At 35.2% G+C, this 19,945-nt stretch overlaps 2 protein-coding genes across 6 annotated transcripts in view; both read left to right on the top strand.

The window, feature by feature from the left end:
* Window positions 1-19,945, top strand: part of LOC126896578 (puratrophin-1-like) — a 104,666-nt gene that overhangs the window by 39,477 nt on the left and 45,244 nt on the right. For 3 of the 5 annotated variants that reach the window (XM_050669490.1, XM_050669491.1, XM_050669493.1), the window contains one exon: window positions 18,521-18,986. In XM_050669490.1, coding sequence (XP_050525447.1) covers window positions 18,521-18,986 — 466 coding nt within the window. Of the gene's footprint in view, window positions 1-916; window positions 941-16,254; window positions 16,462-18,520; window positions 18,987-19,945 lie in introns of those variants that run through there. The other 2 variants (XM_050669495.1, XM_050669492.1) reach the window with 2 other exon arrangements.
* Window positions 11,356-13,430, top strand: LOC126896579 (uncharacterized). Its single transcript, XM_050669496.1, has 2 exons — window positions 11,356-12,891; window positions 12,969-13,430. The coding sequence occupies exons 1-2, from the start codon at window positions 12,018-12,020 to the stop codon at window positions 13,028-13,030; spliced, it is 936 nt and encodes a 311-aa protein (XP_050525453.1). The 5' UTR covers window positions 11,356-12,017; the 3' UTR covers window positions 13,031-13,430.

Raw genomic sequence — 19,945 nt, 5'->3', positions numbered from 1 at the left:
CAGAGACTAGTACCTTGCAGACAGAAAGACTCGTCGAAGTACCGGTCGATGACTCATGAAAACGTTAATATGACTAATTACTACGGAATGTCATATGTATATAACTCTCCGGATGTGCCACGACCTTCCTGTTGTCCTCCTTAGTTTCAAGCATCACGCCGTCGATTGCTTCTACTTAGACTATTTTTATTAATAAATTAAACTATCTGAGCTAGAACTTCCTCCGATTACAATGTAGGAAACTGACTGCCAGAAAAATAGATCTGTATCGTAAAATACAATGATAAGTACTATGCGTGGGTGTAATTATTTTATTTACAGATATGCTGTCCGGTAAACATGGATTAATGAACAAAGTGAGCATAGCAAGGAGGTATCGTTACGTTCTTGGCACTTGTGTAGTCATTTACTAAAGTGCATACTGCAAGAGAACTCGTAAAACATTGTTATGTAGTGGACCATTAAAAATGATCTGATCCTTAACATGAGAAATCGTTGTTGTGTTTATTTATTATGCTGACATTCGTAAGCTATATATCATCTTCAGCTAGGCTCGTCATCATATTATTGTGATTACATAACGCTATGTAAATGCTTGGTGATTTTCTTTGGACTCATTTAATTAGTTTTCTTTTCAACTTGGGTTGTTTAATAAATTATTGTCAAAGACTTCTTTATCACTTGTTTATGATGATGTCGATAAAAACGCCTTTTATTTTGTGAACTAGTATCCCTGCACATCGTGACTAAGGACATAAAATCGCTTTTTTGTGCTTTACTTCGTTAGACGCCTTAGAGTTGTGAATTTTCAACGACGACACAGCGGTGGCTCGTGAACGATTGTAAAAGAAAAACGTGACTTTCATGTGAGATGCTCGTGGCTTAACTATTTTCCCTTTTTTTTTTCTAGAGAATCATCTTTTTTTATGGGAATCGTTTGGTAAGTTTTAGCACTAATTTTGCTTTCATAGTAATTACTCTTAATTATATTTGCTGTCAGAATAAACCAAAATTAAACAGTAATAAACATAAATGATACGTAAGTTTCAATTGTACTAAAGAATAAGCAGATATAATACTTTCATTCTGACGAAATGATTCGTTGTGATTTTAATTGTATAACTTGTCGTGTTTAACTGGGAAATTTTAGGACAAAGCGGCGATAACAAAGCTGTGGTTGAAATTATTTATATAATTTGATAAAATAAAACCGCTCCTCAAAAGTGTGCACCTAAGCAGCATTGGCGCCGTTGCAGTCGGTCGCGTGAGGTCGACGTACGCGCGTGCGTATTTTAGGAGTGTATATGGTTTTATGCGTTTTGCGTAGGATGACCGTGACCTCAAAAGGAGTTCCCTGGTCGTATAACGGACAATTCTCACGGTATATTCGCAGTAATACTCGTGTGTGTATCAGGGGTGTCAGTTGTAGCTCGTGTCTTTGGCTGTGATTAATGTGTTTGGATTACCCCGCAAGTGCGTTTGTCAACGTACAAGGCACCGCAAATCCGTCAATGATCAGAGTGAAACAGAAACGGCAACAAACAAAAAACCGTATTAATTACGCGAAAGTCGAGTTGTGGTTCGCGTATAATGTCTGTTAAGTAAGCTTCGTTTCTCCGTCGGTGAACAACTGAAAAAAGAGCACAGCATCAGCAGCCCCTGAGGTATTCAGGTCAATTAGAAAAAAGTAAAATTACCGATTAAGGGAATTTTCGAAGAGTTTTTTTTCGTTTTGTCGCATATTGTTTAAATTGACGGTCGTGCAGTTTTCGCGTGCCGTTGTTGTCGCCGATCAACGCCACCAGTTGATAAAAATGCGGCCAACCATAAACGATGGTCCGAACGTAACATCTAATTATAATTATCCGGTCACGACTTAAACGCGTTGCGATAAAAAATCAAAAGTGATACTACGAAAACGAAATTGTCTCGCCAATAAATGTCAGTGACCGAACAGCAGAAATTTCTGGGTCATGTGATAAACGTTATGAATTGATTAATTTTTGACTTAAGAATAAATGTGACCTAAAATTTCTTTAAATGTAATAGTTCAAAATAATAAATCGCACTAAGCTTAGCTTTGAATCTAAGTTAAATATTTGTAAAAACATAAATTTATATATATATATATTAACATCAAATGATTCTTTCTAAATTATATTCAAATTAGTTTTTTTTATTCTTATAATTGGGTAAAAGAGCGAGAAATATAAACGAAATTCTTCAAAATGGTGAGATCTTATCTAGCACTTGCATTTATGCCAGAGCATTTAGTTAGCTACCTAGTATCGTATATGATTGCTGTTGAAAAATATATCAGCAATCGTAAAAAACTAACTTCCTCCAGCTGAGAGCTAACAAGAAAATTTAGTTGTTACACCCGATATATTATTTATGCGTTGTTTGAATAACACAGCTTTTCATTATACAAGATTTTGACCAGCGGGTCGTTAAACCTTCGTATGTAAAGCACATGAAAACACATGTTGTATTTTCATGTATGTTACTTGTTTAGACACAAAACAAACATATTTTTAAATTATAGCCATATAAGCTTGTTCGCATCGTGCCTAGTGGCGTCTCCGCGTATCATCCAGAAGTGCATTATGCACACCTAGTCACGGCTAGGAAAATGTATAATATTATCAGACAACGGGTGTGCGACACCTATCTAAAAAGATTTACGATTTATCAGCCGTGTCTATTATGCTGGTGGAATGGGTTTCCCCAACATGTGTTCCGTTTCGTCGGCGTATATGCGGGTTAAAGAAATATAAAACTATTGTCTCGGGGTTCGACCCTTAAGTGAATACCATTGAAAAGTGAAACTTTTTCTACAGTATTTCTTTGTTGAAATTTAAAACATTGGCAAAATTGTTTGGACGAATTTTTACTTTTAATCTGTTCGCGGAGAGAAGAACATGGTGATTTCTAAAATATGGCGAAACGATAAACGTGATTTTCATACAGCGGAACTATTAAAAATTATATAGTCTCAATTACACACACTTAAATGTAATATTCTTTCAGTTTTCGATGGAAGGAAAGTTCAATGTGTTTATTCCATATTTTCAATATTTACGTGGATTATTTATGAGTTAAAGTCATCCGATTGTGTATTTTTCTCACGATGGACCGTTTATTTTTAGAGAATATTAACAACAAAAAACGGTATACGCGGTCGATGGTATGCACAAGGAATAATCTGACCACCGACGCATTTGCATATAATAAAAATACATTCCAGCATCATCAATACACATCAATGACGACGTGGGGTATATGGTCGGCCGGACAAAGAGCTTTGCGGTTTGGTGGCGAAGATCGGCGGTGAATAATGCTGGATCGATCCCATAACCTCTTGCCTTCCGGAACTTAGTCGTAGGCGTTTCACTTAAGCATGTTATTTTTATCGCACCGTCAAATCATTGGACAAATTGTCCATTATTTATCTTTGGAGTTTGAAATACACTACTGCAGTCACAAAGAAAGTAATTGATTTTCCATTATTTTAGCTTGAATCATTTAAACGTCACGGGTTAAGTAATTTTTTATTTTTATCAGTCCATTGGACTCGTAAACTTAAACGATAAACTATCGTTTTATTAGTAATTAATACAGACGCTTGTTGTAATTATTCACGATCATTGTTCCAGTTAAATACAGAACGTTATTGTTCAGCTTTTGCCCTGATATGTAAATAGGTATTTACGATGAATGATAATAATGTGCTCGGCGTTCTCGAGATTTTAACAAGAATGTTTCCATGAGAAAATACTTCTCGTTTAAATATATAAAGTATTTTTTTTTTTACGTTCCCTATTGGTCCCACACATGATTTTTCATCAATAATGTATGCTAATGATGTAAAATATTTTTTAAATAGAAAAACATATCGAACAATGTACAAATAGTTCTCGGTTTGGAATAGGTGTGTTGTTGCATTTTATTACTGTTTCTTCGTATTCATATAATATGTACAACCTCACAACGACATTCGTTCTTTCAGTTAATGTCGTTTCCGTGTCCAATAACATTTTTATCTCGTTTAACTTCTCGGCAATTCTGTAGAAAGTAAAAAGTTGATAAATAAATGAACACAGACTACACCGGTGGTACGAATAATCTCATTATTTGTGTCATGTAAAATATAAGTCAATAATACGTGTACCGGAAGCTGTATGTGTATAATAGTTTTGAGGAAACGGAGACGTTTAAGCTGCATCGATTACTCCAGATTTTTTATTTACGATTAGTAGTAAGTACACAGATCGGAATGATAACAGATCTCGTATTTTTTATATTACCTCCAGCGACTAGATCTTATCTGTCCTGCTGCGTTGTAAAAAAAAAAAGACCATCTAAATGTAAAAGTGGTGAACTAAGCTTTTTTTTTTTTTTTTACCAACGAACTCGGCAAATATGGTACTGTTGGTTGAATATAATTAGAGACCCTGCATCTTGTGTTTGTTTATGTCTCGAAACAATTAGGTTAAGTCCCTTTCTCGGCTAGAGAAACCCGCCGCGAATATCTCGTGTCCGGTTTTTACAGATTCCGTGTAAAAAAAAATATTGCTCATAGAGCCATTTCTATTCGAGTCAAAAAGGAATTAATGGGATTATTAGCATTCTGAACCATTGCCGTACGCGACCAATCTGGTTTTCATCGATATTAACTAGCAATACTCTCCCCTCAGACTCTAATTGATGTACTAATTGATATCGTCTTTGCTCTAATTGTGTTCGCTAGTAGAATAAATATCGACCAAAAACAAACGTCTCGACTGCCGCCGAGCTCTCGTGTTCTTAAAACCAAGTGCAGTTTAGAGTTTTAAGAAAGTAAAACAACACATGGCGGCAGCCTAGCGAGGTACTGCGGTTGAAACAGAAAGGTCACGTTGGAAACTTTTTTTTAATTATTACTTTTGTGTTATTATCGGTCGTCAAATTTTATAATATCCGAACGCCGCCAATCAATAATTAACTCCGCGGGCTAATCTCTAATTACACTACACAAAGTCATTACAGTTACCCGCCAGGCTCGCGCCGTGATGGCGATATTATTATCGTATGTCGTTAATGCGGTTTGCGTGTGCGTACGTCAAGTTCAATGGTGTCATAATTCGTTTGATTGGGCGATTATGTTATAAACATGGCAGTCGGGTGTCTATCTGGAAAATGTTAATTGGGTTCAGTATCGATGAAGCGCCGCGCTGCGTTGTCGACAGTTTTTCCGCCGTAACACCGCCGACAATGCAGCCGTTGTGGATGTAGTTCGTGTACGCCTGTCGGGGGCCAACGTGTCGTAGAATTTTAATATGTGATATTTAGAGCGGCGTACAATTAAAACGTGGGTGTTTCGAACGCTGCCATGCGACAGGACTCGCCACGACGGTGATGTATCGGTAACGTTTACGTGTACAAGAGCGATCGTGAGAGACCTGCCGCCGCTTCCCCGACGGTGTACATGACGGCAGCGAGCACATATACATCGGAGAAAAGTAAATAGTATTAGCCGCGTGTATATTTATTGCGCGCGCGCGTGTGCGTTTAAAAAAATCAACTGGGGTCTTAAAACGTTTGTCGGACGGGGACGTGTTATTAACGCGTTGTCGACCGAAAAAGTAATTTCGACGACGGGTTTGTGTGAAGTAGATTGGACGACAACCCTTCTGAACGATGGCAGCTGTCTGGAGCCATCGATTTTTTAATTATAATTTATTCCTCCGTCTGCGGAACTCGTACCTATACTTTTGTCATCTCGCTACTGCAGCGGCTACAATCTCGTATACAGTAGACATGGCGTTCAATGAACTCCTCGCCATCGACTGACGACCATAATGATATCGACGTCACCAATAAATCCGATCTTTTTACCGGGTCTTCGGTTTAGCGCGATCGTAGACGTTGACTATTGTTCCAAGTGCATTCTCGGCGTTTGCATGGCGATGCTCTTTTGTTTTTCTCTCTCGTTCGTGTGTCACTATATTGTGCGATTTCCATGGCCACAGGTCTCCGTGGCGCGTTTGTCGCGGTTTATACGTGCAAATGAAGTGCGCTCTTGTGTTCGGCAAACTTTCGTCCTAACCACTCGACACATAGACGTCGCACGTCATTCCCATTTTTCCGGTATAATGTTAAAACACATATGCTACCGTGTATTGCACAACAATTACTGAAATTATTGTTACAGTTTTTTAAACCGTATGCTATTGACCGTATATTAAGGAGCTATGATATTTAAATTAATCTACTACCGCGGTAAAAATCAAGTAGGTTCATTCAAATCCCTTGTGTTTACACTCCAATAAAGTTAGAACCATTTTGACTTTTGTTTTAATTACTAGGACGCATCAGACCGTGTAGTGAGCTTAAAAATAAATATAATTATTTTATATGCGTCCGTGCATGTTTTATATTGTAGAAATACGATTTATGGTAAATGTTAGCACGCATATGTATAAATTATAGAAAGTCGAAACGGAAATACGTTTACACTGTTTACATTTCATTGCTGACCTTGTTGTCTCGAGCGCAATGATGTTTCAATAGTTGAGTTTACTGATACTGAATGAATTTTTCTGAGTATTGGAGACTTAAACGGTGGTAGTGTGTGTATGTAACGCGAGTCTTGGTCGAATGGTTATTGAATTGTCAACACGAGGTACGGTCGACGTTCACTGTGAGCAAACATGACACTGGTGATCTTTTCGCTATCGAATTATATTGAAAACCGCTGCGTAAACATTTCTATACCGCTTGTTTTTTGCAATTACATCTTTACCCTATATATCTATATTTTATTAGAGATAAAATATTCATGTCATGAAAAAAATTGATGATAATTTTTCAAAACTGGAATTTTGTAAATTCAAATTACTCTAGTCATATGTATAAATTTGAATAAGTGTGTTTTCACTTGTTGATTTCGAGAAAGCTATAAACTTATCTGGCGAATAAACGTAGTCATGTGTAAACTTTTTTGACAGTGAATTCATTATTTTATAGCTATAGCTATTAAACACAATATTCGATCCGGGTTTGAAAATCGTTATAATATCCAGTGAAAAAAATGCACAATATGATTAATGTTCTTGTTCTGTGGTTCGTAATATGCCGCGTATTAGATTTACACGAGTATCGTTGACTGTTGGGGGTGACAACCATCTGGTACGGAAAAGTGAACCCTTAAAACGCAGGGAATTTCAGAAGCGTAGGAAATATCAATTTTGAACTCGTCGCTTATGATTTGTTGTACTTTTTTGTGTTGGATGTTTTTTCAATTGTAATGTTTCCCTTTCTATTCGATTGTTATACTGTTGTTAATGGCAATTATTGACAGGTTTTAAATCTTCATCTATACTGAAAGATGAATACACCCGTTTTGGTGTCGGCTGGTAATAAACGAATTTTAGTTAAAAGCATATGCCGTGTACGTTTATTATTTTTTACATATCGTGCATTCTACTTTTTTTATGAATATTAATTTTTATTCGGGAACGCCTGTTAAAAGAATTACATGTAAAATTATTATGAAATACTTAAGATACAACAATTTATTTAAATAATTTTAGTTGTACATTCTTACGATTTCAATTTATAAATAAATCATTTGTTTAAATTTCTATTTATAAAACACATTTCAAAATGTACATTATCGAAATTGATCAAATAAACAACTTCTATAATAACAGTGAAATGCGATAAACAATGTGCAACAAAAATGTTTTAAGTTTTATCGTTGCATATCAACGATCATCTTGCTAAAACATCATAATATATTACATTTATGTGTGAACTAACCACTTGACAAAAACGTTGCTAGTATTTTAAACACAAAAATATCTGAACCACAATGTTTATTTAAATGGTTACTGCACTTGGATATTTTCATAATATATTCTGATAGTCATTAAATATACGCACATTGAATTATTGAATTTTTTGAGATTTCGATTTTGAAATTATCGTTTGCAATGTATGTATGACTGAACACGGTAATAATTATTCGTATCGCATTAATACGGTATTATTGATTTGCGTAATATGAGCCATCAATCAATTTACTCTCGTGAGATAAAATTAATTAGATATTGATATTATGTAAACGAGTTCACTATTGTGTAGACTATTTTCTCTAGCCGTTGTTCACGTCGAATCGGCGATCGCGTTTTGCTCATAGCTTGGGGCGCGTTATTTGTTTTACTCAGCACCGGTATTATGAGACAGATGTTACGGTAATTATCGGATAGGGTAATAATTGGGGTCTATGGTTCTTCGCGCGTTTAAATCCTCCGGTATCGACTGTAGATGAGAACCACCAACTGCTGATCGTTTTTATTTGTACACCGACAGTTGCGGTGGCCGCTAAAGCCGCATATCATGTGATTTATACGCGGACGTAAACAATAAAGTTTTTTGTCGACTGCTGTTGGTACAGATTATCCTCGTACTATTACTACGTGGTCAGTGATCGTACATACGGTCTATAAAACGCGTGTGGTGTTAGTGATATGCGACCACTGAAAATTGTGTTATGAATGAATGGTGTAGACGTTAACGGGAAAACTTCACTGTATAACGCGGCACATAATATTGCGGTGTACCTGTGCGATACATCTCCCGTGGAATAATATTATTGCATCAGTTACCGTATTCGGTTGGAATGTCGCAACGAGGACGCCGCGACACATGATGTAGGCCTTACGGTAAAAAAATTATTTTCTGTCATGGATCGTGACAATGATTTTTTGACAGTTGAAAATCTAGAACTGTGCCTGAAATATGTTTAATAAATCTATGGTATTTTGGCGGTTGATGATAGTGGAATATTGTCTTAAATTTAGTCGTCGGTGTACACCATTTTGAAAGTTTTCAATAATTATGTAAAAAGATATTTACGCGAGGGGTTTAATAAAGACACGCGTTATGTCTCAGATTTCAACGGGTTGCAATGCCAAGCTTTCTCCGAAATAAAAATGTTGGATTTTACGTGCTATATTGTAAAATGTTGTATTGATGTGTTGAGATGCACAAATGATGAAAACCGGTGTTTATTATGTTTTGTCGAAAGTGACGGCTTGAAAGTAAAAATAATACGACCCGTCTAAAATATTGTTTAACTCTCCGCCTACGTGATTGAATGATTTTAATGTTTTTTGTTGCTGCACGTTAATTTGTTAAATTTACAATTATAGCCGGCACCGCTTGTCGGACGCTCACACAGCCCATGCGATTTACAGTAAATCGTGTAGACGGTAAAAAAATTGAATAAATAAATGTCCATGTTATTACAGTACTTATGTATAATTTACGCGTATTATTGTTGTAGTATTACGCGCGCACAGGTTATTTTCTTGAAGAGTTCCACCGGCCGCAGTCTCGAGACGGCGGCCACCGATGACGATAATTATTTTTTGACATTTACCCACACGCACACAGGTGATACGCATTTCTTAGGGAACGTGACCCCCAAATATTTTCGTTCCTGAACCATCGAGCGGCGTGTGCGGAAAGTGGCGTTCAATTTTTTAGTCATGACGATTGTGTGTGCACTGCGTTCTATTATACGCTCTCAGACGCGCGTTGTAATAACAAACGATATACTTGAAAAGCCAATGTAACGCCAAACCGATTTAATGTTATGTAAATTTCGTTACGGGTCGCTCGGATAAACAACTTTTGTCACCGCACCTGACCCACAAACTCCTCTTGTGCATACAAACCGAATGCAGTGTCTATCGCCAATCCAAACAACAATGTTAAATGCTTATTATTAGAAGCTGATTTTGTATTCGCCGTATTCGTAACTCGCTAGTCTAAAGATTTAAACGCCCAATCGCCGTTTGTTGTTATTATTATTTCGCTTTGTGCACTCCAGTCACTACCTATCTATTTATGTATAGGCATACATTAGTACTTCGGTACACGCGTTCCCTCGCCCGTACACTTACATCGGTCGTCGCCGGGTGCTGCGCCTGTTTGGCGCTATTGCGTATATCCGTCGTGTTTCGGTCGCGAGGGTCACAGTCGTATATATTTTTCAACTCCGCTGTACCATTAGCGTCTTCATAATAAACTGTTTCGTGCACAAATAGTAACGGCGTGCCACGGCAAATATGGCACACGGACATACTTATTCACAATAGACACGTGTGACGATATATGTTTCTGGTCCGTCTAGAGTTGGGTATTTGAGCGTAATAAAAAAATCGGAAGCGACTATTTCCTTACGCACGTCAGTTAATACGTTTTTAAGTCGAAACAACACAAAGTGCTTTGTAAAATCGAAAATAAAAACTGAACGTTTTGTAAATAAATATAAACCGCTGGTAGCCGCCCATTTAACGACATAATAACAATACTTTGCTGACGAGCGATTACTGAGGCGAACAACAATGCGAACATTGCGGCCGCGAATCAACCGCACTGTCGAACCGTTTTGCCGACTGTCTTATTTCGGAGAATCAATAAATAATAATCGTTTTTTTATTATCGCGCGTATCTTTTACTGTAGTTGGTACCGCCTAGATCGATAAGCAGATTCCCAAGACTTGTTTGAACGTCAAATACGTTCCCACCTGTAGCAGTTCATTGAGCAACGCGCTCCTCGTGAACGTATCCACTGCCAGTTGGACTTAAAGGCTATTCGACGGGCATCTCGGGCGCGGTAAATTAGTAACACGACACAATATTCCTTGTACGTCATAAATAGTATTAAAATATGGTTTTGATCGTAAATATATCATTCCTATCTTCCTTCCATGGGCACACTAATAGCTACGTGTACGCTTTATCGTTTTTGTATACTCTTTGGATAATCGCACACTGCATCATATGTAATCCGAGGAATCTATGAACCGCTATAATTAATGTAAACGCGCTGTTAAATTTTTCATGAAAAATAGTTTTTTTTTTTAATTTCAAGTTTATCTCCTTAGATAGCCTAGAGGAAAACGTTTGAACGTCCGATATATTTTGAGGCGTCCGAATCATGAACAGGTTTACTACGAACTTAAGGTTCGTCAGGACTGCCATGTTGAAATTATCGTCATGATCAAATTATCATCAAATATTATATAATAAAAAATAATTATTATTTTCCGGATGATGTGTGCTGTCTGATATCTTTGTGATACGATTGTTCGATAAATATCCAATTATTATTTAAACCACGCACCTTTTTAGGCGTTTTACTTTTGGCACGAAATGTACGTCCAATTGTTCCAATCGATAAACAGCAATACATTATTCCGTGGTACCGGAAATTATATATGTTATGTTACATCGATTATTGTGTTGGTTAACTTGTTAAAAAATTGACCTATAACCGTTAATTGACGGAATTTTTTTTTCGCATAATGCATTATTAACTATTTCCTTTCAGCCGTTGCCCCGCACCTATTTATAAATAATGCAGTATCAACTATATTAGTCGTCAACAGTAATAATTTTATGAATCAATCGAACATTGATAAATCAGTCTAAAATAAGCGTTCATTGAATCATATCCAATGAATGTTTATTTCAGTATATTTTATATTTATTCGTTTAATAAGACCAATTCAACTTGCAGTAATAACGTTCATATGCTTTTAAATTTTCGTTACATTCATTAAAACAAACGCGCTAAATTAACCATTCTATTAAATATGGTCCTAATCCGTTAAGTAATTTTGAGAAAAAGTCAAGACTATTGACTTCAGTTAAGTTTTTATAATTTTTTTCTTAGAATAACTTTAATTTATTTACATAAAAAAATTTGCATTTAATTACTTTTAATACAACATTCTGTTCCAATAATATTAGAAATAATATCGCAAATGTTTAGTAAGTTGAATAACTCTAAAATAATAAAATTTAATGAATATTATTGTAATACGACAGATGTTTAAGCACATATGTTTATCTGATTTTATGTACACTTAGAACAGAATAAATACGTGTCTTTTTGACACTTTTTTTGAATTATATTTTGATCATAATATTTCAGTCATTATTACTTTATTTATTTTCCAATGTCTTCATTAAATTTATATTTTGTATTATTTTCTGTGATTTTGTACACAAAAGCTCGATGGATGACACAAGAATCATTATATAAGTTAGATAAGTTACTACAATATTCTGGATGGAAATACTTAAACGAAATTCGCTCTGTAAAATATAAAAGTAAAACATATATACTTAAAAATCTTATTGAAATACCTATAGATGGCCATAATTGTAATGCTAAAACTCGAGGTTTGACTTTATATCTTGGATGCACATACGCAAAAGTAATAAACAATCTTTTTTCATCAATTATTAGCAACATGTTACGTGTATGCAAAAGAAAAATTACAGAAAATGACCTACCAAATGGATTCATTTGCACAGAAGAACTCGTGAATATAATCTACACATTAATCGTTCCAATAACAATATTGATGGATGGAGCCATACATACTTTGGATTTATTACATTTGAAACCATTGGCTACTGTTTTTAACAAGTGCTTCAGAACAAATCGTTTGTACAATACCATAGAAAAAATTCTCGACGAACTAAAAGAACAGACTCTATCACGTGACGATATATCTACATACAAATGCACATTAAAAACTGTTGATTTATTTTCTAGAATAATAGTACCAAGTATATACAATGAAATGTTACCTCATTGTGATTTTGTACCTTATGATAAGAATTATGTTTGGGATAAATGGGTTGACAAATATAAATCCATTATTGACAAAGACCTAAATTCATCATTTTTCAAATTCTTAAAAAAAAAAGTTAAAGATTATATCGAAACTGTAGTTATGAAAAAATATTTTCAACTCGGATTTAAATTTGATCCATTTACTGAAGAAACTTATATACAATTACCAAAGGAGCCAATTGAACTAGGTATTTAAAATAAAACTATACTAATTAAAACATCAATTAAATGTCTCATATTTTTATTTTTATTCTTTTGAATTTAGAATTGGAATTTAAAACAACAGATGAAGAGCGTTCAATTCTAATTCAAATAGAAACTCATTAAATGTTGTAATGGAATTCATTTTGTCTTACATTAATGTGTTACTAAACACAAATCACGGACTTGTTTTTTTAAATCTTTAAATGATTACAGAAAAAATCATTTGATTCTATTTTAAATTTATTTATTTTAATCACTAAAAATGAATGTTAAAAAAATTAATTTTAATCATTTTTATAAACGACACCAAATCACCTGTATTAAACAGAAATACTTATTGTAACATTAATATAAACTCAAAATTATTTATAGTTATTTATTTATTTGTTGTACACGTGGCAAAGTTCTAGTTAACGCTATACATTTGGCAGCTTTGTTTCTCCTCCCACCTGGAAATAAAAATGCTCATTATTTTTGAAATATTCGTTATGTTGATTAGCTTAATAAATAAACTTTAATTGCATCGTCTATATTTTTGGGAAATCTAGCATCGGCTATATCTACCGTATTAATTGTCACTGTTATAAACTATTAACTGTTATTTCACGGTTGTTTACATATTGTAAATCAATATGACAAGTTGTGGCTTACTCATAAGACAAGTTTTGCGTATCATCTTCAACTGTACATCTACTATTAAAACGAAATAAAATGTTTCATTATGTCAAGTAGTTTTAAATTAATGTTATTTTATTTAAATAGAAATATAAAATGTGTGATATGTTTTTAAACTACATTTAATGATGAAAACTAATATTTTTGTTTCGCCCAAAATAATATTATTTTTTCTAATAATAATTCTAAACTGATGAGTTTATTATATAAATTAGTCAATTTTCAATTGTGACCGCCTTATCTTTTTTAGAACAATTCAAAATATTTCATCTTTATTATGTAATAAAAATTAATTATAAATTTTATTAAAAATAAAATTACGTGTTGCATTTTTAATCGTTTCGAATGTCTTCTGATCACATGAGAATAGAGTAGGTGATATGAATTTTTTCAATGTTATTAATATCGTGTAATAAATATTACTAGGTTCGAAAGATTCTTTATAGGCAATTATTAATGAANAATTACGTGTTGCATTTTTAATCGTTTCGAATGTCTTCTGATCACATGAGAATAGAGTAGGTGATATGAATTTTTTCAATGTTATTAATATCGTGTAATAAATATTACTAGGTTCGAAAGATTCTTTATAGGCAATTATTAATGAACATTGTGTAACTGTTTTTACAATCGTTGCAGCAACGTAGGAGTGATGAAATGATTTAACTCCTACACGTTTTCCTTAGTGAAAGAAAAATGATTGCAAAACCGACTATCGTTTTGAAGCACTCGTACTCATCGGGGTTGTTCGTCAATGTGTAGGGGTCGTCCTAGTCGCCCTATTGTCGTCCTAGATGGAGTTTCTCTCGACGTCGTTCGATAATCGTCACCGCGTACTGTGCCAAAACAGATGAGTGTATAGAAATTGATAGTTTTCCTTAGGGTGCAATTCTTCGCCTCTAGCGAAGATCATTTGATGGAAATTTTTGCGCAGACTATCCCCAAACTTTGATGTATAATATCGTGAAAGTGTTTCATACGATATAATAACAGCCGTGTGCGATCCCGAAAGTTGTGGTAAATATGTAAAGTGATAATGGTTCTGAACATGTACAAAACTCCAACGATTTCCTGATAGCAAATGGCGATTTCTCTGTTTGTAATTCAGTTTTGTTTGTTTTCTGACGACAATCTCGTGTCGTGCACATGTTGATCGACCGAATTCCATTGACGCTAGTGACACATGTTTGCTATACGCGTACCAATTGCCGCCCAAGGTACGAGAGCCCAACACGTCAGGGAACAAATGCGGCGGCGATGCTGACACCAGAAAATATCGACTCCGTACTGGAGTCGTAATTATACATTGACCAAGGGCATTCATTATTACCGGCTACCGTCTATGGTTATCGGGTAACCGTCATATACTCTCTGCACTGCGTGTGTGTAATAATAGTACTATACTCCCATGTTTATTTCGAAAGTCGCAATCGAACGGGTCGCTCTACTCCGCCTGCTGTCGGTGGTCATCGCTCGTATACCGTTACTAATGAAATTATTAACGTAAGATTGTCGTAATTATTACTAAATTTATATGTGTTTCGGTAAGAAAACGCTAGGCGGTTACAGGGCGTATCCGTGACGACCGAGGGATCACAAAGAACGCAAAGAGTTTAATCGAACGGCGGTTTGTACGAGAACAAAAAACCGGTCATACCCTATGAGAAAAAATCATCGTCAATTGTCGTTTTATTAGGACCCGTTTAAAAATAAGTCTGGTAATACATAAATATTATGAAACAATGCAATGTGTATCGGTTGTCGATGGCTAAAATTATTACGCAGACGCCTCCGGTTTGGTCGCAATGAACTTTAATGGTAAACCAGTTTGATCTGTCTGTTATTGATTCGGCGGCGGTACTCCGCCAGGAAATCTAATGTCAATAAACCGTAATGTATATAGTCGTCTGGTAATTTAAAAACCCGAAGAGATAACGGTTAGATTAGACAATTGCAGTTCGTTAACAAAATGATCCTATTAGATCACTACAAACTAGGAGAGATACTAAATGTTGAACGAATCGTGCTTAAAACCGTAAAGGTCTAAGGAGAATTGAATTCCCTCTAATCGTGTGTGATGCGAATAAACATCTATCATTTAAATGATTGAATTGATGTTGGACAGCCAGTGTAAAATTTATGGAGTTGTAATTTAGAGGTAAATCGTTTGAAAATATATGCTAATTCTGCTTAAGGTTGTAATTTTCAAAGAAGCCAGTTAGGAATTTTAAGCTAATAAAAACGTGTCAAAGTTTAGTCATGCTTACTTTATATCGTTTCCTAGTTTGTCATTACTTTCGGATGTTTTATTTGCCTACCGCCTTTATAAAGTCTATTATATTCTTTGAATAAATTACATAGCCGTCTGTTTCTGTAAGTAGCACGAATTTGTTTTTCGTTAAACCGTTTTTCGCTGTAGGTAAAATAGTTTTATTATAATCTTTAACCATAACTATTAATATACTCACTACTCATCTCCATTGTAGTGAATTGGCGCCATCGCGACCTCGAAAACCAGACAGAACCAAGCAAACTATAACAGTTCTATGTAATGTGTTTCGCAGACGACTACAGAATTCGTGAACCTGGTAGTGTATAGAAAATTTTCGGGTTAAAGGTCTAACATGTCTGAAACACAAGGTTGGTCTATTGGTAGCTGATAAATTTGCTTCTTCTCGAGTTAAGTCATGTGCTATAATGTACAATATAGATTCAAAAGATCAAAAGTATCTTCCTCGTCTGAGATTAACGGACTTATCACCACGTCAATAGTTAATGATGAGTCTGTGGCGTCATCTGTGGGTCGTCGTTCATTGTTAAGACTAATCCGACCTCAAAAACCTACCGAGAACAAACATACTAACACAGTGCCATTACGGGTTATGATTTTATTTTTCCGTTTTTGACAAACCCATATTACGACATATTCTGTACCATTTTTGTTGCTTGTATATGATACTTCAAAGAAAATGATGTTACTAGTAATATAAGTACTTAAACGGTACACCGTTAGAGTTAAATTTTATAGATAGACATCAACCTTATATAATATCTAGTACATGACTCATTTCAGATAATCTACTTACAGTTTTACTGTATATTTTATGTTACATTTTAGTTTAGGTTGAACTTTTACTTGAGTTGAGCTGAAGAAGTCTATGATGTTTCTATATTAGGCAAGTGTACTTTTCAATTGTTAACGTGGAAAAATGTACCAAGCACTTTTTAAACTTTAAATTTACTCTAATATTTTTAATATCAAACCTTTATTTAATTTAAATTGTTTTTTTTATCTGCGATTTATTTCGATATACGTCCAATATACTTTATTATGCCATTGGGTGTACACGAAATTGGAAATGATAATAATATGTGTCTGTGCGAATCCTAACTGTTAGCTGTTTTGCCATTGGCACGCAGATGTATGCAAAACCTGAATTATGCGGTTGGTCACATCGACTCATAACCCAAACAAAATTGTTCTTTTTACAATATCCATAATATTACCAAGCAATTTAGTTTGACTAGGGCGTGGAAAACCAACGCACAGTAACTAACGTGATGGAATTTATTGAATATATATAATTTTTGTTACGTGTAGTTTACAATGTGTATGTAAACAGTCTCTACGTTTACAAATGATACAACTATTCAACATCCCTCGTCTAGACCAATGGTCCGATTTATTAACTTCCATAGGCAATTAATTAAGTATTTTTGTCAGCACTGCATCTTCTGTTTTCCGGTTACTTTAATTATTTGTTGCGGGAAGCCTCTGTCGGTTTGCAACCGTTCAACTGTTAAATTAGTCGATTGTTGTTACTTCCTGGGGTGCACAGTTATTACATACTTGTACTTTTGGCGTCGTATCGTCCGCTCGGACTCGTTTCGATTTCGTTTACTCCAGGGACGTATTTTATAAATCCAAAACCCTATAGTTGTTATTGGAATAATTGTAAATGTGTAAAATATTGGCCGCCACTTTATTCACGCTCAAGGCTCAGCACAACAGTTTTTTATTATATTTTACTAAATTACTTTTTTTTAATTAAAAGGTGCATCTAGAAAATTACATTTGAATGCTTTTTCGTTCTATCAAATAATAATTTGTACACACAGCACGTTCAGCTGATTTTTTACTGTTACAACGACCCGTCTGTTAGAGAACATGGTTTAAAAATAAGTTTATGTCCAGTGGAATATACCGGCATCGGCTTAGTGTAGGTATTTTGAAGATTAGAGAAAAAATCAGAGTGTTTAATTTGATTCCTTGCAACGCTGCCAAGTCGTGTACAATTTTTATCTAGCTATAAATGCGTAAAAATGTTTTGGTCCAATCGTTTCCTCATTAGTATCATGCAGCATTATACTTAGTAGTGTTCATGTAAAAACGAGTGATATTTGTACCAAAACTAGTTTAGTTTAATATAAGGAATGATACAAAAATCATTATCATTTTGTAGTATCAACACCAGTAAACTGTAAACGTATATAACAACGGTAATGGTGCGTTTTTTTAACAAGCTATGCGAGTACGTTACTGTGAAAAAATATAAATTAGCTCTTTGGTGCTAAAGATCAAATTTAAAGATTAAATCAATTAAACCAAATGCTTGCAATTACTTGTCGTTTTCTTTCATAGAGATTGAAAAAAAAGTTTACAAATTAATCTCCGTCTGACTTTTTATGAGAAAAAACGATTCGGTCATTGTTATTCAATTTTGAACGTAGGCAGTGTCGTTCAACAACGAGGCTAGTGTGTTGTTTTATGTTAACAAACATGACAATGCATTAACGTTACATGTAAATATTGACCTTTTCGCATTCAAGGCTATTATTTTAATACCGTATGGTGATAAAAGCCACCTAACATTATTACCAACAAATATTGGGAGTTGTGAACTAATTTTTTTATTGAACCTAACTTATTTGTTTTAGTGTTGCGATGCGTGTTCAGGATGGCCTCTTAGCCACGGTCGGCGTGGAGTACTGACTCACTTGGCGGCACCGTCTTTCAGCGCATCTGCCTCTGACGCTTACCTGTTGCTAGACGTCGCCCAGTCTGGATTGACGTTGAACTGGATCGGCGCGGGCGTACGGCTGCGCACCCTTCTGTCCACGGAATCGTCGGCCATGCTCGCCGGTGACTTGGGCCAGTTGAGCGCCACACTCAAACACTTGGTTGCAGTGGTCGACCGTTCGGTACACCGCGTACCACTCGACCGAATCGTGTACCCTTGCAGAGGATGTCAAGACAAAGTCTGCAATTTGAGTAAAACTTCAGGCAAATCCACATCGGAAAGCAGTGATATTAACGACGACATCGTCTTTGACGCTGACAACTCTATTCCACACATTGACTCGGACCCAGAGGACACTTTGCAAGACAAACATATCGATAACGGTATGTGAAACTAATAATTATTGTTATGCTTTTACTGTTGGAACTTTTTTTAAATGCTGATTTATTATATCCTATCAGATAATTTTCCTTACGAGTCTTTAACCCGTTTAACATTTTCAAGAATTTAGAGATATTCTTGCGTGAGACATCGTAATATTATCATCGTTGAAATCTGTGTCAACATATATAAAATTTATTTATACCAAGTCCAGATGCTGTCTGCCGCATTTGATTGTACCTATTTTGAGGTTTCTTAATGACGAAGGGACCCACACGTGGCTACGTCAACAGTTGTAACATGCTGTGAGTTATGGCAGTAATAACTTTTGCTTGCTAGGGTGCGTTTACTAAACGTAGCGGCTCTGAGTCATAAGCAAGTATTTTTTTTTCAGAACGCGTTTCTTTCGTAGTATTTTTAGATAATGAACGCATTTTTACTAAGCCCGTAATTAATTAAGAACTAGCGATGAGCCATGGAAGAAATCGCAAGAAGCCATCGGACGTCCGTCAACAGACAAGTAACTCTATTAGTTAACTCGTGTCTTGCAGGGTATTAGTCCCATACTCGCTTAGGTACAATGGCCGCCAAGGCATAGAGCCAGTTGCGCTCACGGCACGTTCATTTGTTTATGAGTTATAATAATCAATGTGGTGTTGGCATCGTTTCACTTTTTTCCGTCACTACGATACTCATTTCGGAATAAGTTAACAGGCGAATTTAGAAAATAGCGTTTAAGACAAAAATAATGGCGAGGAATTCATAAGTATGATGTAGTCACAGTAAAAAGTAATAATACATTATTGTTAGACGGGGTTTCGTGCAGATAGAGTCATCGATTTTATGGCGTATAGGCTTATTTTTTTAGTAATGTCGAACGAGTGAAAAATGAATAAATTTACTTTTACTCGCACATAACGCAACGATCATACATTTTTACATCGTTATGGTATTAAGTGGT

Source organism: Daktulosphaira vitifoliae, unplaced genomic scaffold, assembly GCF_025091365.1.
Source record: "Daktulosphaira vitifoliae isolate Bord-2020 unplaced genomic scaffold, ASM2509136v1 Scaffold_1, whole genome shotgun sequence".
Lineage (NCBI taxonomy): Eukaryota > Metazoa > Arthropoda > Insecta > Hemiptera > Phylloxeridae > Daktulosphaira > Daktulosphaira vitifoliae.
This window is presented reverse-complemented; position numbering and strand designations above follow the sequence as displayed.